This window comes from Chiloscyllium punctatum, chromosome 10 (genome assembly GCF_047496795.1).
Source record: "Chiloscyllium punctatum isolate Juve2018m chromosome 10, sChiPun1.3, whole genome shotgun sequence".
NCBI classification, from domain to species: Eukaryota; Metazoa; Chordata; class Chondrichthyes; order Orectolobiformes; family Hemiscylliidae; genus Chiloscyllium; species Chiloscyllium punctatum.
The window spans coordinates 51427993-51450967 of record NC_092748.1 but is presented as its reverse complement, the minus strand read 5'-3'; the positions used below and the strand labels follow the sequence as shown (position 1 = coordinate 51450967).

Below are 22975 nucleotides of genomic sequence, written 5' to 3'. Positions count from 1 at the left end.
GTAACAGAAGGATGATAAGTAATAGACATTTTTCTAGCAGCAATACGAAAGAATTTCAGATGGGAAAGAATCTGATCAAACTTTATTAAGGAGCCTGATGGCATGGGGGAAGAAACTGTTGAACAGTCTGGCCGTGAGAGACTGAATGCTCCGATATCTTCTGCCGGATGGCAGGAGGGAGAAGAGTTTGAGTGAGGGGTATGTTGGGTCTTCCACAATGCTGTTAGCCTTTCGGTTGCAGAGTGTGGTGTAAATGTCTGTAATGGAGGGGAGGGACCCTGATGATCTTCTCAGCTGTCCTCACTATCCGTTGTAGGGTTTTATGATCTGAGATGGTGCAATTTCTGAACAAGGCATTGATGCAGCAGCTCAGGGTACTGGCACGGTGGCTCAGTGGTTAGCACTGCTGCCTCACAGTGCCAGAGACCTGGGTTCAATTCCCGCCTCAGGCAACTGTCTGTGTGGAGTTTGCACATTCTCCCTGTGTCTGCGTGGGTTTCCTCAGGGTGCTCCGGTTTCCTCCCACAGTCCAAAAATGTGCAGGTTAGGTGAATGGCCATGCTAAATTGCCCGTAGTGTTAGGTGAAGGGGTAAATGTAGGGGAATGGGTCTGGGTGGGTTGCTCTTTGGAGGGTTGGTGTGGACTTGTTGGGCCGAAGGGCCTGTTTCCATACTGTTAGTAATCTAATCAGTGAACCCTCTGTAGAATGTGGTGAGGATGGGAGTGGGCTGTGGGCTTTCCTCAGCCTGTGCAGAAAGTAGAGATGCTGCTGGGCTTTCTTGGCTATGAAGGCAATGGTGTCACAGGCACAGCAAGGTAAAGAGACTGGGCACTTCGAGAGTGCCCTGAGGTAAATCCCCAGAGGCAATAGCTGGTACCCCTCCTCCCAGTGGGAAGGTGTAACTGAAAGCAGCTCAAGGTGCCTCAATCCCTTTCACCTGGCGATTGATGCATTGCATTGACAGCTAGAGCAATGGAATGCAGGTTTGAGCAGATAACCAGCTGCCACTGTGTGTTCTCTTGGGCCTTGGTCTGCAGGATGGCTGCCACACCAGACTGCGGAAGCAGCTAAGTGCTTGCTTGCTGGGATGACTACTGTAGGCATAACGTCACAGCTTATTCTATCTTTCACTCCAGTCTATGGACAGCCTCTTGTCCCTCTGCAGTCTTTGCACTTGCAACATTTGCTCATTGCTGAGTACAGGGGCTCATCATCCACATGGAGTCGAGTGAACTTCTGGCCTTCTTCAGTCCTCTGAGTGTCAGAAACTTCAGACAATGCTTTCTCACTAGCTGTGGATTGGTGCCAGTGGAGTGCTGGTCAGATTGTGAGCCTGAGCTTATTCTAGGCCCAGCAAGTGAATGCCTGTTCTGGTGGAGGGTGCAGATATTGCCATGCTCGTGTATCCTGTAAGGTTGCAGAGAGATCCTCCTCAGAAGTACTGGTGGTAGCGGGGTGTGTGTGGAGGGGTTGGGTGAGGTTACCTCCTCCTCTTCTGCTGTCCACTAATACCTGGAGCAGAGAAGTGAAGCAATTAGTTGCTGAACATACACAGTACTTTATTTAAGCAATATTTCACATCGACTGCAAATTTGAGAAGAGTAGCCTGCTGGTTTCTGCAATGGCTTCATGCAAGATTCCAGTCTCTCCATCCAAGCAATCATGGTCACAGTGCTCTCCTGCTACGTGCGGCTGAAAACAATAATATCAGGCACCCTCTACAATTTTATGAGTTTTCCCTGCTAATGTGGATCATCTTATCCTGAGAAGCAAAGAAAGAGAAAGATTGAGTCTGATTGCAGTGTGTTCATGAGTATTTTATGAGCATGCATTGCCTAGTTAGGTCCTGAGCATTTCCCAGTGATTGGTTGTGATATTATCCTGCAGCTGCTATGACATTAACAGAATGACATGGCTGTCACCATACTGGACACATAAACCATGCTGTTCAGGCTTTACACATGACTGGGTAAAAATAAGGACCACAGATGCTGGAAACCAGAATCTAGATTAGAGTGGTGCAGGAAAAGCAGGTCGGGCAGCATCCGAGAAGCAGGAAAATCAACGTTTCGGGCAAAAGCCCTTCATCAGGAATAGAGGCAGGGTGCCTGCAGAGTGGAGAGATAAATGAGAGGAGGGTGGGGGTGGGGAGAAAGTAGCATAGAGTACAATAGGTAAATGGTGGTGGAGATGGAGGTGATAGGTCAGGGAGGAAGGTGGGGAAAGGTAGCAAAGAGTACACTGTAAGTACAACAAACTTTTATCTACCCACCTCCATAACCAGCACTCCTCAAACATTCCAGAAGATTCCCCAGCCTCTAGAACTGCTCGGATGCCATTAGACATGTGGTTGGTGCAGCTACCATCCCCATGGTCATGGGGACAGTGCTGAGTTGGAAGGTTAGAACTGGGATGAGGTGGGGGAAGGGGAAATGAGGAAACTGGTGAAATCCACATTGATGCCATGGGGTTGAAGTATTCTGAGGTGGAAGATGAGGCGTTCTTCCTCCAGGCGTCGGGTGGTGAGGCAGCGGCTGTAAAGGAGGCCCAGGACCTCCATGTCCTCGGCAGAGTGGGAGGGGGAGTTGAAATGTTGGGCCACAGGACAGTGGGGTTGATTGGTGAGGAGGTCCCGGAGATGTTCCCTAAAGCGCTCTGCTAGGAAGCATCCAGTCTCCCCAATGCATCGGGAGCAACGGATGCAATAAATAATATTGGTGGATGTGCAGGTAAAACTTTGATGGATGTGGAAGGCTCCTTTGGGACCTTGGATGGAGGTGAGGGAGGGGGTGTGGGCGCAGATTTTGCAATTCCTGCAGTGGCAGGGGAAGGTGCCAGGATGGGTTGTTGGGGGGCGTGGACCTGACCAGGTAGTCACAGAGAGAACGGTCCTTGCGGAAAGCAGAAATGGGTGGGGAGGGAAATATATCCCTGGTGGTGGGGTCCGTTTGGAGGTGACGGAAATGTCTTCGGATGATGTGTTTATGTGAAGGTCGGTAGGGTGGAAGGTGAGCACGGGGGGTTCTGTCATTGTTACAGTTGGAGGGATGGGGTTTGAGGGTGGAGGTGCGGGATGTAGACGAGATGTGTTGGAGGGCATCTTTAACCACGTGGGAAGGGCAATTGCGGTCTCTAAAGAAGGAGGCCATCTGGTGTGTTCTGTGGTGGAACTGGTCCCGCTGGGAGCAGATACGGCACAGGCAGAGGAATTAGGAATATGAGATGGCATTTTTGCAGGAGGTTGGGTGGGAAGAGGTGTAATCCAGGTAGCTGTGAGAGTTGGTGGGTTTGTAAAAAATGTCAGTGTCAAGTCGGCCATCATAAATGGAGATGGAGAGGTCCAGGAAGGGGAGAAAAGTGTCAGAGATGGTCCAGGTGAATTTAAGGTCGGGGTGGAATGTGTTGGTGAAGTTGATGAATTGCTCAACCTCCTCGTGGGAGCACGAAGTGGCGCCAATGCAGTCATCAATGTAGATAAGGAAGAGGTGGGGAATGGTGCCGGTGTAACTCCAGAAGATGAACTGTTCTATGTAGCCAACAAAGAGACAGGCATAGCTGGGGCTCATACGGGTGTCCATGGCTACCCCTTTGGTCTGGAGGAAAGGATTTGCAGGAGAAATTGTTACGGGTGAGGACCAGTTCAGCCAAACGAATGAGAGTGTTGGTGGAAGGATACTGTTGGGGACGTCAGGAGAGGAAGAAACGGAGAGCATGGAGGACCTCACCCCAGTTCACCCTAGTTCCAACCTTCCAACTCAGCACAGTCCCCATGACCTGTCCTACCTGCCTACCTTCTTTTCCACCTATCCACTCCCCCTCCTCTCTGATCTATCACCTCCAAACCTACCCCCATTCACCTTTTGTCCTCTATGTTACTTTCTCCCCACCCCCCTCTCATTTATCTCTCCACTCTGCAGGCACCCTGCCTCTATTCCTGATGAAGGGCTTTTGCCCAAAACGTCGATTTTCCTGCTCCTTGGATGCTGCCTGACCTGCTGTGCTTTTCCAGCACCACTCTAATCTTTTACATGATTGTCCTATCAGACATGCATCTGCATTGGCACAGTTAGATGAAGCGATGCCCCAAGAGCGCGAAACTGCAGTGACCACACAGTGCTTACTCTTGTGGAGGGCAGGTAATCATTCATCCTTCTCCTGCACTAGATCTTGTGTTTTGTGTGTGTGTGTGGAACGCATGGTTGCTGATGTGTGAGCCTCCTGCTGCTACCACTGATGAACAGAACCCCTCTTCTTTCCTGTTTGGGCTGGATGTGAACCTCGAGTGTAGCATTGCTGAACCGTGTGGTCAATTTTATGTTTGGGGCGAGACGTCTCTGGAGGGAATGGGAGTAACAAATGCGGGTTGAGGGATGCTGTAAACTTTCAGTGAGTAAAGGGCTGTCCAGGTGACATTTAAATATGACTTCTGGAAATTCAGCACTGGGTGGTCTTTGCAGGGCTGAGAACCTCATAGCCCTTAGGATTGGTGTTGTAGTTACACAACACCCACATGCATACTGTGATGTAAACTGCAAGATTTATATATATGTTTAATATTATTTATGGCACGTTTAAGTTCTTGGAATCTGGGTTAATGACAGGTATGGATCTTTCTGTAGGATAAAATTAATAATTAACAGCGGGATATAGATATAGATAGATTGCAGATTTGGGCAGAGAAATGGCAGATGAAGTTTAATCCGGACAAATGCTAGGTGATGCATTTTGGAAGATCAAATTCAGGTGTGAATTATACAATAAATGGCAGAACCCTTCGGAGCATTGACATTCAGAGGGTGTATAGGTCCACCGATCCCTGAAAGTGGCAACACAGGTGGGTAAGGTGGGCAAGAAGGCATGCAGTACACTTGCCGACATCGGCCAGGGCATCGACTATAAAAGTTGGCAAGTTATGTTACAGCCGTATAAAACTTTAGTTATTTAGTCCATTTGGAATATTGCATGCAGTTCTGGTCACCATGCTACCAGAAGGGTGTGGATGTTTTGGAGAAGGTGCAGGGAAAGTTTACCAGGATGTTGTATGGTCTGGAGGGTTTTAGTTATGAGGAGAGGTTGGATAAACTTGGATTGCTTTCACTGGATAGATGGAAGCTGAGGAGTGACCTGATAGAGGTCTACAAAATTATGAGAGGTATAGATAGGGTGGATAGTCAGGAGCTTTTTCCCCAAGTTGGAAAGGTCAATTACAAAAGAGCTCCTCCAGATTCAAGGCGAGAAAGTTTAGTAGAGTAGTGCAGAGCAAATGTTTCACACAGAGGGTGGTGGGTGCCCAGACATACAGCCAGTAGATGTGGTAGAAGTTAGCGATGTTTAGGGTGTATCTTGATAGATAGATGAATGGGAGGTGAACAGATGGATAGATATCGCATATGGGCAATAAGTGGTGAGTCTAAATAAGGATTAGGAATCGTTGCATGCTTGGTGGGCCAAAAGGCCTGTTCCTGTGCTATATTACATTGCATTGTCTGAGTATTTCTGTAGCCATCGTGGTTTCCCTTAAGAGGTTTTGAGGCCTAGGCTAAGAAATAAACATTTTTTGTGTCCATTGGTAGGGATTTTTTTTATTCAGTGATGGGATGAGGGCATCACTAGCTAGGCAAGTATTTATTGCAAATCCCAGAGGGCAGTTAAGAGTCAATCATATTGCTGTGGGTCTGGAGTTACAAGTAGCCTAGACCAGGTAAGGATGGCAGTTTCCTTCCCTAAAGGTCATCAATGAACTGGATGGGTGTTTCCAGCAATCGACAATTGATTCATGGTCATCATTAGACTCTCAATTCCAGATGTTTATCGAATTCATATTCCACCATCTGTCATGGTGGGTTTTGAGCACGGCTCCCCAGAATATATCCTAAGTCTTTCCAGAGATAATACCACTAGGTCATTGTTTCCCCAGTTTTAAAACTGAAGAATGTGTTGCCATTATATAAAAGCTGTAGTGTTTCTTTTCAATTTATATACAAATTATATACATTTCTTTTGTCCATAAACTTCTGATTTGTTGTTAAAGCAAAATCGGTAGCATTGTGCACTTACATTTCAGTGAGAGATGACTTAATTAAAATCAAAACTAATAAAATATATGATCTATCAACAACAACTGCAGTTATCTATCCAGCTTGATCTATCAAACCAGGATTCAGTCAGGGCTCGGACCTATTCAGTAATAACCATCAGCTGAGATCATATGAATAGTGTAATGAGCTGAGGAAGTGTGCAAGAAAATATGACTCACCGTTGAGTTGAGTTGATGATCACTAACATGTCTGACAGCAGGTTTATACTGCATAACTGAAGATTCTACCAATTGTTTGGTCCTGCAGTCATCAAATGCACTGTATAAATTTGCATTCATTTAAGAGAATTCAATCATGTTAAAATAAAAGAAGACATTCCTGTCTGATCATTAAGGATTTTTTTTCATTAGCCTTCATTAATTTTTTATTGCTATCTACTTTCTTCACCTGTCATTCATACATTCTTGACCTATGCTGCATTGATTTGCTGCTTTTTGGACGGGGTTGGGTTGGGGGGGGGGGGGGGTGGCAGTGTTGAACGGGGCAGGAGGGCGGTTCTGGGGACGGGGTCTCGCGCACTGTGCTACTGCTGCAGTCTTCTGAACGGGGAGCAGACTTTTAAAAATGTCGAGCTCTGGAGGAATGGCATTTAATCGATTAAGCGAATAATCAATTATCCGAATGAAATAGTGCCCGCCCATCACATTCGGATAATCGAGGTTCCCCTACATAGTGTAGAAATAGTTAAATGCGAGGTTGAAAGAGACCAGTAAGCATAGAAATAGGCATATGGTTGATCAGGATTCAGCACAACAAAACAGCAATTAAGAAATCATGGTGAAATAAGTAGTATATAAGTCAGAACAGCTATGTTAGAACTATAGGACACTTCAATCAGATCACATCTGATGCCCAGGTTTGATTACAAAAATGCAAGTGAAACATTCAAGCCTTGAAAGTAGCTCCAAGAAAATCTTAAACTTCAGACCACTAGTTATGGGACAAATGTGGGAGTTCAGGGAGCCACATATATAAGAAAGAAGATAATGAATGACAAGGAAATGACAATGCTGGAACCGTGGATGTGGTGTACATGGATTTTAGCGAGGCGTTTGATAAGGTTTCCCATGTTAGGCTCATTCAGAAAGGAAGGAGGCGTGGGACACAGAAAAATCTGGCTGTCTGGATACAGAATTGGCTGGGCCATAGAAGACAGAGTGTGGTAGCAAACGTAGAGTATTCAGCCTGGAGCTCAGTGATCGGTGGTGATCCGCAGGGATCACTTCTGGGACCTCTGCTCCTTGTGATTTTTATAAATGATTTGGATGAAGTGGAAGGATGGGTTAGTACGTTTGCTGATGACACGAAGGTTGGTGGAGTTGTGGATAGTGATGAAGGATGTTGTAGGTTGCAACAAGACATTGATAAGATGCAGAGCTGGGTTCATAAGTGGTAGATGGATTTCAACCTGGAAAAGCGTGAATGATTCATTTTGGAAGGTCAAATTTGAATGAAGGATACAGGGTTAAAGCCAGCGTGAAGGAACAGAGGGATCTTGGGGTTCATGTCTGTAGATTCCTCAAAGTTTCCACCCATGTTGATAGAGTTGTTAAGAAAGCATACAGTGTGTTGGCCTTCGTTAAGCAGGGGAATTGAGTTTAAGAGCCGAGAGATTATGCTGCAGCTGCATAGAGCTCTAGTTAGACCACATTTGGAACAGTGTGTTTAGGTCTGGTCGCCTCATTATAGGAAGGATGTGGAAACTTTAAAGAGGGTGCAGAGGAGATTTACCAGGATGCTGCCTGGACTGGAGGGCATACCTAATGAAGTAAGGTTTAAGGGAGCCAGAGCTTTTCTCATTGGAGAAAAGAAGGATGAGAGATGACTTGATAGAGGTACAAGATGATGAGATGCATAGATAGTGGATAGTCTGAGACTTCTTCCCAGCGCGGAAATGGCTTTCATGAGGGGGCATAATTTTAAGTGATTGGAGGAAGATTCAGGGGAGATGTTAGAGGTGGGTTCTTTACACAGAGAGTGGTGGGTGTGTGGAATGCACTGCTCGCTATGGTAGCAGATTCGGATACATTAGGGACGTTTAAGCAACTCTTGGATAGGCACATGAAAGATAGTACAATGTATGTAAGTTAGCTTGATCTTCAAGGAGGATAAAAGTTTGGCATGACATCAAGGGCCTGTACTGTGCTTTACTGTTGTATATATAATATTTGAGTTTGCATGACAAAAATAGCACAGATTCAAATTTAGGGAGAATTTATAGCAGAAGTCAAAATTTCTCCAAGTAAAAACATGATTTAAAAGGAACCATTTAGGTAAATATTTTCAGGTTCTAGTGGGAGTCGAGAGTGTGGTGCTGGAAAAGCACAGGTTAGGCATCATTTGAGGAGCAGGAGAATTGACATTCAGGTTTCCTGATGAAGGGCTTATGCCCAAAACGTTGATTCGCCTGCTCCTTCGATGCTGCCTGACCTGCTGTGATTTTCCAGCACCACACTCTCAACTCTGATCTCCATGATTCTGCAGTCCTCACTTTCTCCTAGGATCTAGTGGGAGCCAGTTACATGCCATTTGCTTTGAGTGGGTAGGGAGGAAGTGGTGGTAAGCAGGGGAAGTGTCCCTTCTTGGAAGGATGAGCAAATTTGGCAAAATGGCTTTTCTAACGTGCATCCATTTTGTGAAAGAGAAACATGTAAACACTCCTGTATATCTTAACAAAGGTGATTTATTGATTCTATACATGAAGATTTCTTCTTGCTATACATCTGGTTGTTTGATTCACAAAAAAAATGTTGCAGGTTTTCACAGTTACCAATGAGATTTTTGAATCTATGTGTTGCTTTCTATTTTTAAATGTTAATTTGTGAGACCCTGAGAAAAACAACACAAAAATGACATGGAAATAACAAAATAAAATACTTTAGTAAACTACACATTTCAGTCTTTAGGATGCATATATTTATTTGGCATATTCAGTACCGTTCAGATTTAGAGCAGCTGTCTGCATTCCAGGAAGGCTCCAGAAAACATTCTGTGACACTTCAGTAAGGAGCAATGCAGTACTGATAATAACTATTTTCATTGCACTCTGGAATGTCAGTATGGACATGCAATAAACAAAGATAAGGAAAGGTCAAAAACAGTGTGACAATTTTCCTGCAATGTTATTTATATCAGGTTCATAATGCATCTGAACAAATGGATCTAGCTCTGTGCAACAGAAAGTGAAGAAGGAATGTATCGGAAGAAAAGAGAAACAATTAGAATGAAGGGATGGTGTTATGTTCTGCACACAGGATGAGAAAAAAGCCACCGGGTCCAATGGTTTGTTACATCCTTTGACTGATGTCAGATACGTACACCAATAATGCATATCCTGGAGGAGGCAAAGAAAAGCAAAACTGGCAATTACGAATAAGATTTCGATTACAAAATTCTTCCTAATTTCACAGGAGCAATTTAGCTATGTTCTTGAGGCATTGCAGATTCTCACATTATTTACATGAATAATTTACTCTTATGCCATCATTTTTTTCTTTCAGATATATCACTAATGTGTTCTTGAGGACTGAACAGAGTTAGTCTCACCTCGTCTGCAACTGAGCATTTCCTGTGAAAGGAGTAGCTTTGACTATTACTCTCTGCTTCCTCAACTTGTACAGGAGAGCTCCTCATTCCATCAATTCCAGCACCTCAAAATATCACTTTTACATTGTTCCTTTATTTAAGAACCTTGCCAGTTTAACAATGGGAGGTTGTAATTATAGTAAAGACTCTTGTGATTTATCAAAGCTGAATAACATCCATAATTTCCAAAACTTTTAAAAGTAAGAAAAATCAGCCTGAAATCTCAGAACGACCCTCAAGTGTCAATGTAAAAAAGGCCAGTAATTATTGTGAAATCTTGTATGAACAGTCCAAGACAGATTTTTAGTCAGAACAGGAATCAAGGGTTATGAGGGTGTGGCAGGAAAGTGGAGTTAAGCATTATCAGACCAGTCATGATCTCACTGAAAGGCAGAGGAGACTTAATGGGCATAATGGGTTACTTCTGTCCTACGTCTAATGATCTTATGGTTGAAAATAGATTTTCTATTGAAGAAAATAGTCAAAAGATCTATGATGATCATGAAACATAAGTGTGACTTCTGTAACTTCCCAGAGAAAGCTTCAAAAGGCTATAATGCATTTGTCCTCCTTTACCAGCATCTTTGGGGTTTGCATGCAGTACTGGCAGCTCAGACCATACAAGTTGCATAAGGGTAATGGAACAGAACAAAGAATACAATGTTACAGCTGCAGAGAAGGTGCACAAGGAGCAAGGTCAACATTAAATGTGAAATTTGAGAGGTTCATCCAGAAGTCTAATAACAGTGGGGAAGAAGCTGTTCTTGAACCTAATGGTAAGGATGCTTAAGCTTCTTGTCTGATGGAAGAGTTAAAAAAGAGATAACAGGGGTGGGAGACATAATTACGAATTTTCAAAGAAATCAGAACAATTTGCATCCATGGCAGTGGCAAAAGTGTACAACAATGTGGAAGCCCAAATTCTTGATGAACCTTACATGCAAAGTGATCTGGCACAGCAGATACAAATAGCAATCAATTGTTCTTATGAATGAAATAACACTTGGAATGACACTAGATACCCTTCAATTCTCTATACCAAAACAATACAAGTTAAGATGCTTTTAGAAGTTCTCTAAAGTACTCTTGGTTAGTATGCCATCTATAAGCTTTATTTTTGAAAAAGGGACTGTTCACAAGATGTGGATGTCAAAGGTTAGGTCTGCATTTGTTGCCCATCCCTAATTGCCCTTTGGGTGGTGGTAGTTAGCTGCCTTTTTGATCCACTGCAGTCCATTTGGTGTAGGTACACTCACAGGAGGGAGTCATAAGGATTTTAGCCCATCAATGGTGAAGAATCAGCTCAATAGTTCCAAATCAAAAGTGTGTGGGACTTGGACGGAAACTCACAGGTGGTGGTGTTACCGTGCATCTGCTGCCTTTGTTTTTCTATGTGCTTCAAGTCAACATTTGGAAGAAGTGGTTAAAATTAGTGGACTGTTGCAGTGCATCTTGTAGATGGTACAGAGAACTGCCACTGTGCATTGGTGCAGTTGGAGTGAACGTTGAAGGTGTTACCCAAGTGCCAATCAAGTGGGCTGCTTTGTTGTGGATGGTGTTGAGCTTGAAGAGTTGTTGGAGCTGCACTCATCCAACTAAGTTCAATTTCTGATGGACGTTGATAATAAGGGATTCAGTGATGGCAATGCCATTGAATGTCAAGGAACAATGGCTGGATTCTCTCTTGTTAATTGCTGCGACTATCTTCAAGACTAAATGTTGTCCAGGTCTTGCTGCATTTGAACACAATCTGTTCCAGTACCTGAGGAGTTGTGAATGATGTTGAATATTGTGCAATAATCAGTGAACATCCTCACTTTTGGTATCCCACAATAAAGGTCTGGATGATATTTGTCTTTAACTGCTTGATGTACCTGCACACTAAATTTTTATGTTCTATGTAAGATTACAGCAAAATTTCATTAAGTATTTAAAGTTTCACCTTTTAAAATGTTCTGCTTTTCTTTACTAACAAAGTGAATAACTTCCCACTTGACATGATACTCCATCATTACCTACTCACTTAACCTGTATATAAAACTTTACAGACACTTTACATCTTCCTTGCAGATTAACTTTAGATACATTACTTTCTGTCTCTTTGTAAATTATATGTAAATTCTAACAAAAGGATGGAGAGAGAAGATAGGTAAAGGTGAAGAGCAGGAACCACACTTCAATAAAAAATGATTGAGGATGAGAACAAAGCCAACATTTGAAAGAAAGAGGTCAAAGAGACAAGAAAAGAGCACAATATCATCAAGTAAAGCAGTCTGGCATTGCTGTGACTATTAACGTTCAAAAAACATTATCCAGTCTTGGTCCTTATCTTTCAAACCATTTCATAATTTATAAAAATTGCTGTTAAAATTATAGCAGTCTGTATTTTTTTATGGTTGAGCTGACTGACGAAGTCTAAGACCCAATGTTAGATGCATTTTAGCTCTATCCATTCAGATGTATAGACTATTCTGAATTGCTACACTATTGAAATTTTGAAAAAATTCAATAAAGTCTTTATACTACTATTGTGATAAAACAATAACTCATGGTTATGTTGTGCCTTTAATGTCCTCTCCCTGAAAGTGAAGCGTTCATTCAACAAAGCTTAAGAATGGGCTTGATGAAGTGAAACAGAATGATATCATTCATCATATACATTAGCAAATACTTTAGTCCAGTTTACATTCCTAGTAGTTTGCTGGTGTCAGCCAGTGTAGCTGCTTCACTTGGACAGGCTTGCTGGCCCAATCAGGGTGCACCTCCAAAACTAAGCGTTAAAAAAATATACTATACATGACAAACCTCTCATGAACTGGTCAATCTGGAGACATCTGCAATATCAATTGTGGCTTTCAAAAAGGTATTGGATAATTACTGAAGACCAAACAAAAACCTTGCAGGACTATGGGAACAATCTGGGGAGTGAGACTAGTTGATTTGCTCTTGTGAAGACTTGTCAAGGACATATCTATCTATCAGGATTCTATCAGGAGTCTGGTGCTAACGTTTGGAGAGCTATTCCAGGGATTAGTTAAGTAAATGCTTGACAGAACAATACTTATAGAATTATTCTAATCACTCAACCTTTAGGACACCCTCCTCATCATCGATGTTATGTCCCATCAACAGATGAGATATGCTAAAGGAGAAAATGGCTCCTAGTCCTTAACATAGACTGAGAACCAATATTTGCTCTAACCTACATGACCACATAGCAACCGATAAATCACTATGCAGGAAGTCTGTCCTTTAAACTACAGTATGAAGGTGTGTAAAAATAAATGAAAGGGGCCATATACTTAAAGTGATCGCCTACACACTCCAAAAAGAACAATTTGGAGGAACAGTTGATCAGTATCCATGTATATAAATTAAGTGAGGTGATGCACTTGGGTAGGACATACAAGGCAAGGGAATGCATAATGAACGGTAGGACCCTTTTGGAGGCATCAAAGAAGACTTTGGTGTCCATGTCCACCAGTTCCCTAAGGTGACATGGCTCGCAGATAAATAGGTTAAGAAGGCACTTGGAAAACTCAGATTTCTTCGCCAGGACAAAGGGTTTAAGTGCAGAAAACTTTATGCTGGAACTGTACAAAACTTTGGTTGGCTGCAGCTAGAGTATTGTGTGCAGCTCTGGAATCCACATTAGTGGAAGGATGTGATTGAACTGGAGAAGTGCAGAGGAAATTTACCAGGATGTTGCTTGGGCTGGCGTGTTTTGGTTATGAAGAAAGATTAAATAGACCGAGACTGTTTGCTTTGGAGCAGAGGAGACTGAGGTGGTGATGCTAGTGGGGAAGAGACATGATTGAGATGCATACAATTATGAGATGTATAGTGTTAAGCTAAGGGGCAATGAGGGTCAGAAGGCATGTTGGGACAAATCCTTTCAAACAGAGGATGCTGGGAATCTGGAACTCACTGCCTGTAAAAGGTGATAGAAGCAGAAATTCTCATAAAATTCTAGTAGTATTTAGATGTGCACTTGTGATACCATAGCATAGAAAGCAAGGGGCCAAGTGCTGGAAAATAGGATTAGAATATTAGGTACTTGTTTTTGACTGGAGCAGACTCAATCTGCCGAGTCACCTTTTTCTGTGCTGTAGGCCTAGGCTTTGAGTTCTCATATTAATGAGTGTGCAAAAATTGTTTATAATACTTGCAAGTGCATGAACAAAATGTATTGTTGGTTATTCACATATGACTTCAGAGTCATTGGCTATGATTTCAGCAATTATTGTCAGAGAGTAACAGAGCATGGAAACAGGCTCTTCAGTACGACTTGCCAAGCAGACATCCCAATCTTACCTAGTCCCATTTGCAAGTATTTGGCCCACATCCCTTTAAACACTTCCAATTCATATACCCATCCAGATGCCTTCTACCATTTCCTCTGGCAGCGTGTTCCATATACGCACCACCCTCTACGTGAAAAAGTTACCCCTCAGGTCTTTTAAATCTTTTCCCTCTCTCCTCAAATCAATGCCACCTAGTTTAGCAGTCCTCCACCCAAGGAAAAAGACCTTGTCTACTCACCCTAATCATGCCTCTCGCGATTTTATAAACCCCTATAAGGTCACCCTTCCGCTTCCAACATTCCAGGGAAAAAAGCCTATTCAGCCTCTCCCTATAGCTCAAACCGTACAGTTGTGGCAACATGCTTGTAAATCTTTTCTGCGCCCTTTCAAGTTGAACATCCTTCCTATAGAAAGGCGACAAGACCAGAATTGTATGCAGTATTATAAAAGTGGCCTCATTAATGTCCTGTATAGCCACAACATGACTTCCCAACTCCTATAATCAACATAATGAAAATGAAGGCATGCATGGTAAATGCCTTTTTGACCACCCTGTCTACCTGAAACTCTACTTTCGAAGAACTATTCACCTGCACCCCGATATTCACATCCATATTGTAGAAATGAAATCATAATATCTGTTTTCAGCTTCATAACTTAGATGTATGCCTATACTTTTCTGATTTATTCTTACCTCCATTGGGCCTTTTACCTTCCTATCATTAGACCAAAGCTTGATATCACTTCTTGATTAACCAGCATACTCTTTTAAACTCCGTACTGCGGTCAAGCACCATAGCTATTTCCAAACACATTGCTAACAGACACTGTGGATGTACCTGCACCCCATAGAGAAGGTAACTCATCACCAAGTTCTCAAGGGCAATAAAACACTTCAGCCAGTGACATCACCTTCTGCAAATTAATGAAAAAGTCTTAGCTCTTGAGTTTTCAATTAATTTTTTTTCATAGCAGCTTAAAGGAAATAAATGTCCATGATACTTTGTATACATATTACATTTTATTTTGCAAGGATGAGAACCATTACTTTCCAATGCAAAATTGCAACTTGAAATGTTCGGCTGTCAAAACAAATAGTTGTTTATCTGTATTTTAAAGCTCCTTATCATCAAATATCATTTAATATGTAATTACTGTAATATGTAAAACAGATTAGGTATTGAAAAACAAAAATTATAGCAAAGGCATTGAAGTATACATTTCATATTGGCACAAATTAAAGCAGCAACTTAAAAAATTTAAAACATTAACTGCAAGGGAAATATTTTTATCATCTACGAACAGATATAATAAAAGCCTAAAAGTACCACTGCATCTGTCTAAGAACAGTAAAAAGGACTGCTTAGTCCATGGACATTCTAAAATATTTTGTAGCACCATTGAGCTTTTGTACCAACCACTAAACTTAACAGTTGACAGGACTGAAAAGCTTTGGGGTAAGAATTCAATTCAGTGCAATGCTTTCAATTCCAATATTACTTTATTCTCAGATCTTAATATCATTGCAGCAATGTTAATTAGTCAATATGGCTTCTACAGTCAAAGCTGACAATGGCCTGTATTCAAATGCAAGCTGTGCAGAATACACATGGAATGGAGTCCATTTCTCTCACTTGCAGAATGTGTTGCTGCAATAATTCTACACATATAATGCACAGGTGGGATATCAGGCTTACTTTCCAAAGTATAACTGCACATGTTGGAGATAAAAATTGTTTCAAGGTCCATTATCAAAATTTCACAGTTTATGCACACTTGGAATGCAAACCCATTTTCCAATGTGAAGTAGTTCCATCATATGCAAAACAAATTTCTAGTATCTGAATGGTATGCTGAGGAGATTATTCCAGTCTTGCTTTTGGCCATACACTAAAAGAGCTGATCCATTAACTATCCTTTGGAATGTGTTCTGGCGACTGTGGCTTCTTTTGGCTAACCAATCGCATCTTTTCTCGGATATGTTCTGCTGTAGAGGCCATATCACTTGGACTTCCAAAGTACTGCTCAGATCTGAAAAACATTGATAATATATTTGAGGTAGGATAAGTGAAATGTAAAATAATCTTAGCAGCTGAAATAAACTTTGATGAACTTCTGCATGGAATTCTGAATGTTTGGTATCCTGTTTGCCCAAGATGTTCAATGGATGTGGTTGTCATTTTATTGCTAATTCCTATTTGTTCTGAGTCAACCACATTGCTGTGGGTCTCGAGTCACACGTAGGCCAAATGGAGTAAGAATGGCAGATTTTCTTCTCTGAAGGACATTACATGTTTTTACAACAATGATTACTTGGTCATCATTAGGCCAGCATTTTAAATCCAGGTTTTTATTGAATTCAAATTGCACGAAATGCCATATTGGGATTCAAACCCATGGCATCAGAACATTAGCATAGGCCTCTGGATTATCAGCCTAGTGACCATACCAGGCCACTACTTCCCTTAATTTGAAGAGTGTTGCAAAGGTGTTCACCCTCTTCAAGAACTAAAGAAATGGTGGAGATTTGTTTAATTTTATCATCTCCAAATTACCTGTCAAAGAAACTCTGTGGGATTACATAACTCTTACATAACTTTATTGTGCTGCCGATTTTATAACTGAGTTAGGATCTAGCTTAAGTGTGCACTTTTGATGTTTAGCTTAAATTTACAGGATCTATTTCGGTGGCAAATAATTCTTTAGGCATTTAGATAGGTAATGCCAGAGCAAATCTTACTTCTCTTATGCAACCTTGTATAATAAAGCTAATCACAAATTTATTGGGAAGTTAGATAAGCCATTGGTTAATAAACAATATGAGATACAAATAAATCACATTTCACTTTTAAATTACATACTGATCACGATATTGTAAGAAAAGTGTATAATATTTCACGACCTCTGAGTTCACAATGAAGATGACCAATGTGGAAAACTGGAATAATTTACTTCATAAATTTGCTGCCAAGTGTCAGCAGCAAGTACTCAAATACATGTACAGCACAGATAACGCCAAAAGAAAAAAAGTCGACTTGCACAAATTATATCCTTTAATTTAAACTTCAGAAAAACTGGTTTTCTAATTTTCACATCTGTTGCCATTAGTCTGAGTGACATTATAAACAAGTCATTCATTTGTGACTCTATTGCACTATGGATCTACACAAATTAGAAACTGCATGAAGGCTGCCAACTCACTTCACACTGGACCACTCAAACTTGTCTGAAGAATTTCAAACTAACGTGTCTGAATTTTACTAGAAGATTGGCATTGCATTAGGCTCCCAATCCAGATGCACGGTGGGCATGATACTGGATCTTACCAGCAAGCATCCAAAGAACAGCTGATGGGTGGAGGGTTGGAAATGCCCAATAACAGCTGTTGGATCAGAACAGGTCCCAGAAAGTGAAATACAATCACTACATCTAAGATTGACAGCTGCAATTAAAACACTACTGAAACAGACACTAAACAAAGGATGCTTTCAAGAAATGACTGCAGAAAGGGGAAAAGTAGTTCCCGAGTTTAATGCTTCCTTGGAAATGCTTCTCCAGCTGGGAAAGACACAAAGAGAAGTGTCTTTGCCAGTCAATGTGAATAACTTGAGTGAATCTCACAAGAAAGGCATGGTTGAAGGTATGGAAAATCCGCATTTCAAATCTGGACAGTGGCTTAAATTACGATGGAGCATTCAAAAAGCTTGAGAGCTTTACAATCTTACATTCAGTGAGATGATCACACTACCACTTTTTCATGCTTCTGTCACCTCTAAACATTTCTTCATCATGCATCTCATGGAACATTAATTTCTTGACTTGTTGAAAATTCAGCCTTTCCCCCTGTGTCATGTCCCACATTCAACATGATTTGCCCATCACTTTTGATGAAGTACATTTGCTCCCTGGTTTTGACTATAGTGAATTTAAAATATTCTTCTTCAAATTGCCATAAATGATTTGTGATAGAGCTCAAAGGACACCTTGCACAGATATATGTCAATAATATAAATCTTACCCATCAGGATAAATCACAGGCACTGTTAATCTATCTAATAATGATTTTCCAGTGACTTCAACTTCATCAAATCTTTCTAGAAACTCCTTCCAGGCTTCAGTCTGCTCCTCTAGTTGTGAATTATCTTTTAATATCTGAAGAAACAATGATAATAAATTATGAAACATAACACATGCGACATAACCAAGGACTGAATAAAGTTCCAGTCAGTTCTAATTAAGTAGCATACATATGCAGCTATAAAGTATATGTCAGAATATTAAATTAAATCAAATTGCCCAAATGTGAAACATTTAGAGGTGCAAGTTTGACTGAAATACGAAATGCGGCTTATAGAGCACTGCAGTATACTTTTGTGAGAATTATTTGACTTGCATCTACTTGCTAAAATACAAACCTTGAAGCAAAGTATAATCTTTAAAATTAAATATATTTATCGTGGGTATATACATGGGAAGTCAGAACTACACACAATTCACCAAAAGTACATTAAAACTAAGCAGAGAAACGTTTACTGGCTAATAACTGTAAAGTGCATAAAAATTATGCATTCTATGAACTGAAAATTTTCTTGATGTAAAAGTACATTTCATGAAGAAATATAAACACTTTGGAAAATAGTTTAATCTCAAAAACAAACATTTTAGCTTGAATAATTAACATTAGAAAGCTACACTTTCTGAAGCATGAATAAATAAAATTATTTTAATTACACATCAATTAGAAGTACACTTCTCTTCTTCCCACTCTGCAGAATGAGGAGACTCTTTTAGTAAATACTCAATGGAGACAGCAACTAAATGCACAAATGAGCCACCAGCAGCCCCTAAAGAGATTAATTCCATTCATACCAATGTAATGGAGTGAACATGCTATGCTACAACACTTACTTGCATTAGTTTCTACAAAATGATCAAATCCAGTGGAACTGATCTGGAATTATTTAACCATACCTTTAGAAAATGGTTAGCAGACATTTATTCAGAAGCAAGTGCTTCCAGTTCTTAATAGTTACAATTAGATTGAAGTTTCTCTTTCACACAACAGAAACACAAGGACAAAGTGTTTTCACAATAGCTGAGGAGGCAATGTTTGTGTGACATGATACTGACTCATACATCAAGAAACTTCCTATCACAAATTCAGATCCATATGGAGTTAACCTTGATGCAAGTCAGGCACAACAACTGACCTCAGTCCCTCAGGTCAGGAAGGTAAAAGAAAAACCATCTAGGCTTCCTATTCCTTATTGGCACCCAGACACATTCTCTGTAAAAAGTGTAGAGAGAAATGTCAGAGAATGACAGAATCAGGCTTGATTACTTGGTCGTGCCACGTAAATTTACTTACTAGCCAAGTCTATAAATGAAAGGTAAATGAGTCACTACATTCAGGAGGGCAGTAAAGAAAAGTACTTCTGAGGTGCTACTGTGTATCTAAATACTTCTAGACCAAAAACAAAATAAAACACAAGCCTTTTCAGCAGCCAAGTTAAATGCACAAGCCAAATTCAGTCTGTGAATCCGTTCTTCTGATGTCACTGTAAACTGTTTCCAGACTCTGTTCAATCTTGGTAGTGTCTCGCCTGATGACCTTGTGGTGCACCGTAGAGACTGGCACAGCACTACTGTGGCCTGCAGCAACTGTCTTCCATAATCGTAGGTGCTCTAGGTAATCATTAGATAAGATTAAAGAGAAAAGATGTAACTTGATGCATAGTTTTCATCCTATTGGCAGTAATCTATCTCATTTCAGCAAAACTCGAGGATTGTTTGGGTAATAATACATCACTAAAAATGATTTGGAGATGCCAATGTTGGACTAGGGTGTACAAAGTTTAAAATCACACAACACCAGGTTACAGTCCAACAGGTTTAATTGGGAGCACTAGCTTTCAGACCGCTGTTCCTTCAACCACCTGATGAAGGAGCAGCGCTCCGAAAGCCAGTGCTTCCAATTAAACCTGTTGGACTATAACCTGGTATTGTGTGACTTTGAACAAAATCACTAAAAATGTTAAACTTCTCTAAACAGACATTGATTAAGCAATGCAGGATACTTTAAGTTATCAACATACCTAGCTTCACTGAATAATTCATGCGGTCAGCTATCAAGAAGCAACCTTCTGCCTCCCATAATTTTGTACAGTGTGCCACCATACACCTGTATGTAGCTAGGTTGGGGGCTGTAACAGGAATTATAAATGGGCAGGTAAGGTTAATATTAGTGCCAAAGTCTTTGGGAGTTTGCAAATATATTTTTAAATAGGGCTCAGGATATTTCACTGATCTTTTAGCACTTTCTGACATCAGCAAAACTTGGCAATTTCCCCTCTTCTCAAAGTCCGAAATATTCCTCCACGTGATAACAATTTTCATATATTTATACCAATCTGGTGTACTGTATTTGCACACATTATGGATAAAACTTACCTGCACTCTGCTTTGTTGAATTTTACAATTTTGTTCACAACCAATACTTGGTTCCTCATGACTAGCCATCTCAACTCTTGCTCCCATTATATGATCCTTCTATGTACTAATATTTCATGTTTCATCAATGTCTTAATGTTTCATTAAGTTCAACATAAAATTCAGGAACTATATCAGCCTTGGCTCGGCAGAAGCACTTTCATCTCTCAACCTAAAAGGTTGAAGAAACTGCACTCCCTCTTAGGATTGCAGTTTCTATTTAGGTTGAGATCAATGTCCCCGTTATGCTGAACTCATCTGTAGTTGTGCCTTATGTTGGAAGATATCATGAAGGCTTTATTTCAGGTTAAATACCACATTTATCCACCCATGCAAACAATAATTAACGTAACACACATTGAAAATTAACTGACCATTACATAACAATAGAATTTGACCAATAATAATAGTTGAGACTTTAATGCAGTATTGAAGACATTTTGCATTGTTAAAGGTATTGTTTCTCAGAAGAGATTTTAATTTCCATTCCTTTGCAAGCTCAGATGGATTCTTCCATGCAGCTGGTACTTTGAAGCTTTACTTTTGCTCTTTTCCATGCCGTTTCACAATCTACTTAGCTATTTCCACACACTTTTGTTATTGTAATCTCATTTCACTACCTGGTGGATTGATTTTCATACAACATCTGTAAATTTTCACCAGTCTTTAATAACAAAATCAATATGCCAAAAATGAGCAATCCTTTGTTGCAGGACATCACAGCTCCACCCCCACACAATGCTCCCTGAGGAAGGAATGTTGAATTTAGAGAATGTCAAAATGTTGCCCCAAGAGTTGGAATTGGATGTTGATAATATATACCATATAATGTTTCATTTTGAAGCTGGAGAACTGTAGCTCTCCCTTAGCATTCTTCAAACGTCCTTTTATCTGCACCATGCATGGTTTACTCACATCTGAATTCATCCCGGATCTAATTGTTCATTTGCCAGAGGCAGTAGATGTGTGACTATTGAGCAATTCATCCCATATGAATAATGAAAAAACAAAATACCCTAATGAGATATTTATGAACTCTACTCATAGACACTGAAGGGAAAAATCTTGTTCCTCACTAAATACACTCATGCTCAGCAACTATGTGAAATAATTCTCTTGGAACATGTAATCATAATTTATGGAAATACTTTGTAATTCCGAGCTTTAATCTTTTTTCCCTTGAATTCTAATATTCCATTTCTTATAAGCTTGGAATCATTTGGCTCTATCTGATGATTGAGAGTAAACACCAAGATGACCACTTGGAAATTAATCCTCTTTATTTCTGCTGTGTCTTGCTGTCATTGATGGTAGCAATGTTCAAGCAGGTCACATGAAGTGCAAAGGCAACTAGAGAGACAATTAAGGCCTCTAATTTCAGAGTCAGTGAGGAACTTTTAACAACCAAAGTGAAGCCAATGTAAATTAAACAAAAGAACTGCAGATGCTGGAAATCAGAAACAAAAACAGAAAGGTTGAGAAAAGTGGCAGTTCTGAAGAAAGGTCACCGAACCCGAAACATTCATTCTGCTTTCTCGGAATAGATGTTGCCAGTTTTGCGGCCATTGTATCTTAGAAATTATGCACTAAATGGTAGATACAATAAAATTAAATTTTGTGAATTTATAGACAGTTTATTTAACTTGTACGGCACTAATTTTAGACTCAAAGTGAGTGCATCATTGGTATAACGTCAAGCCTGATATATGAGAATGTTGCTGAGACTGGAAAGTTTGAGCTATAGGGAGAGACTGAATAGCCTAGGGCAATTTTCCCTTGAGCACTGGAGACCTTATAGAATTTTGAAATTATGACAGGCATGGATAGGGCGAACAGCCTCAGCTTTTTTCCCAGGGTAGGGAAGTCCAAAATTAGAGGGCATAGGTTTAAGGTAAGAGAGAAAAAATTGAAAGAGGACGTTAGGGGTTACTTTTTCATGCAGACGGTGATGCATGTCTGGAACAAACGGTCAAAGGAAGTGGTGAAGGGGAGTACAACTACAACATTTAAAAAGCATCTAGATGGGTATATGAATGGGAAGGGCTTAGACGCATGTGGGCCAAATGCTGGCAAACGGGACTAGGTCAGATTGGGATATCTGACCGACACGGATGAGTTGGACTGAAGAGTCTGTTTCCGTGCTGTGTGACTCTACGACGCTAAGATTTCCAACTCTCAGTTTCCATCTTATTCTGACAAAAGTTATACCTAAAGCATTAACTTCTCAGTTCTCAACAGATGCTAAGTGACTGATAAGTATTTCTAATAATTTTTTTTATTTGTTGATATTCTTCTTCTGGCCTCTTCACTTTGTTCAGTTCTACAAAAATATCTTCTAGTTTCTGGTTCTGATGAAGGATCTACATCAGAACCTTTAACAGGTTCTCCTTTATCACATACTGATCTTTCAACATTTTCCTGTTTTACACTCACTACAATTGTGATGATGAAGAAATATTGCCCACAATCAAAGCAGAAGTGTGACTTGGAAAACAAA

At 40.5% G+C, this 22975-nt stretch overlaps 1 protein-coding gene across 5 annotated transcripts in view; it reads right to left on the bottom strand.

Moving 5' to 3' along the window:
• Positions 1-14991: 14991 nt before the first annotated feature.
• Positions 14992-22975, bottom strand: part of sestd1 (SEC14 and spectrin domains 1) — a 139525-nt gene continuing 131541 nt past the window's right edge. For 4 of the 5 annotated variants that reach the window (XM_072579108.1, XM_072579110.1, XM_072579111.1 and 1 more), the window contains 3 exons: positions 19483-19674; positions 18008-18141; positions 14992-16020 (listed from right to left, as the gene is read on the bottom strand). In XM_072579108.1, coding sequence (XP_072435209.1) covers positions 15897-16020; positions 18008-18141; positions 19483-19674 — 450 coding nt within the window. In that variant the 3' untranslated portion in view covers positions 14992-15896. The remainder of the gene's footprint in view (positions 16021-18007; positions 18142-19482; positions 19675-22975) is intronic. The other variant, XM_072579112.1, reaches the window with a different exon arrangement.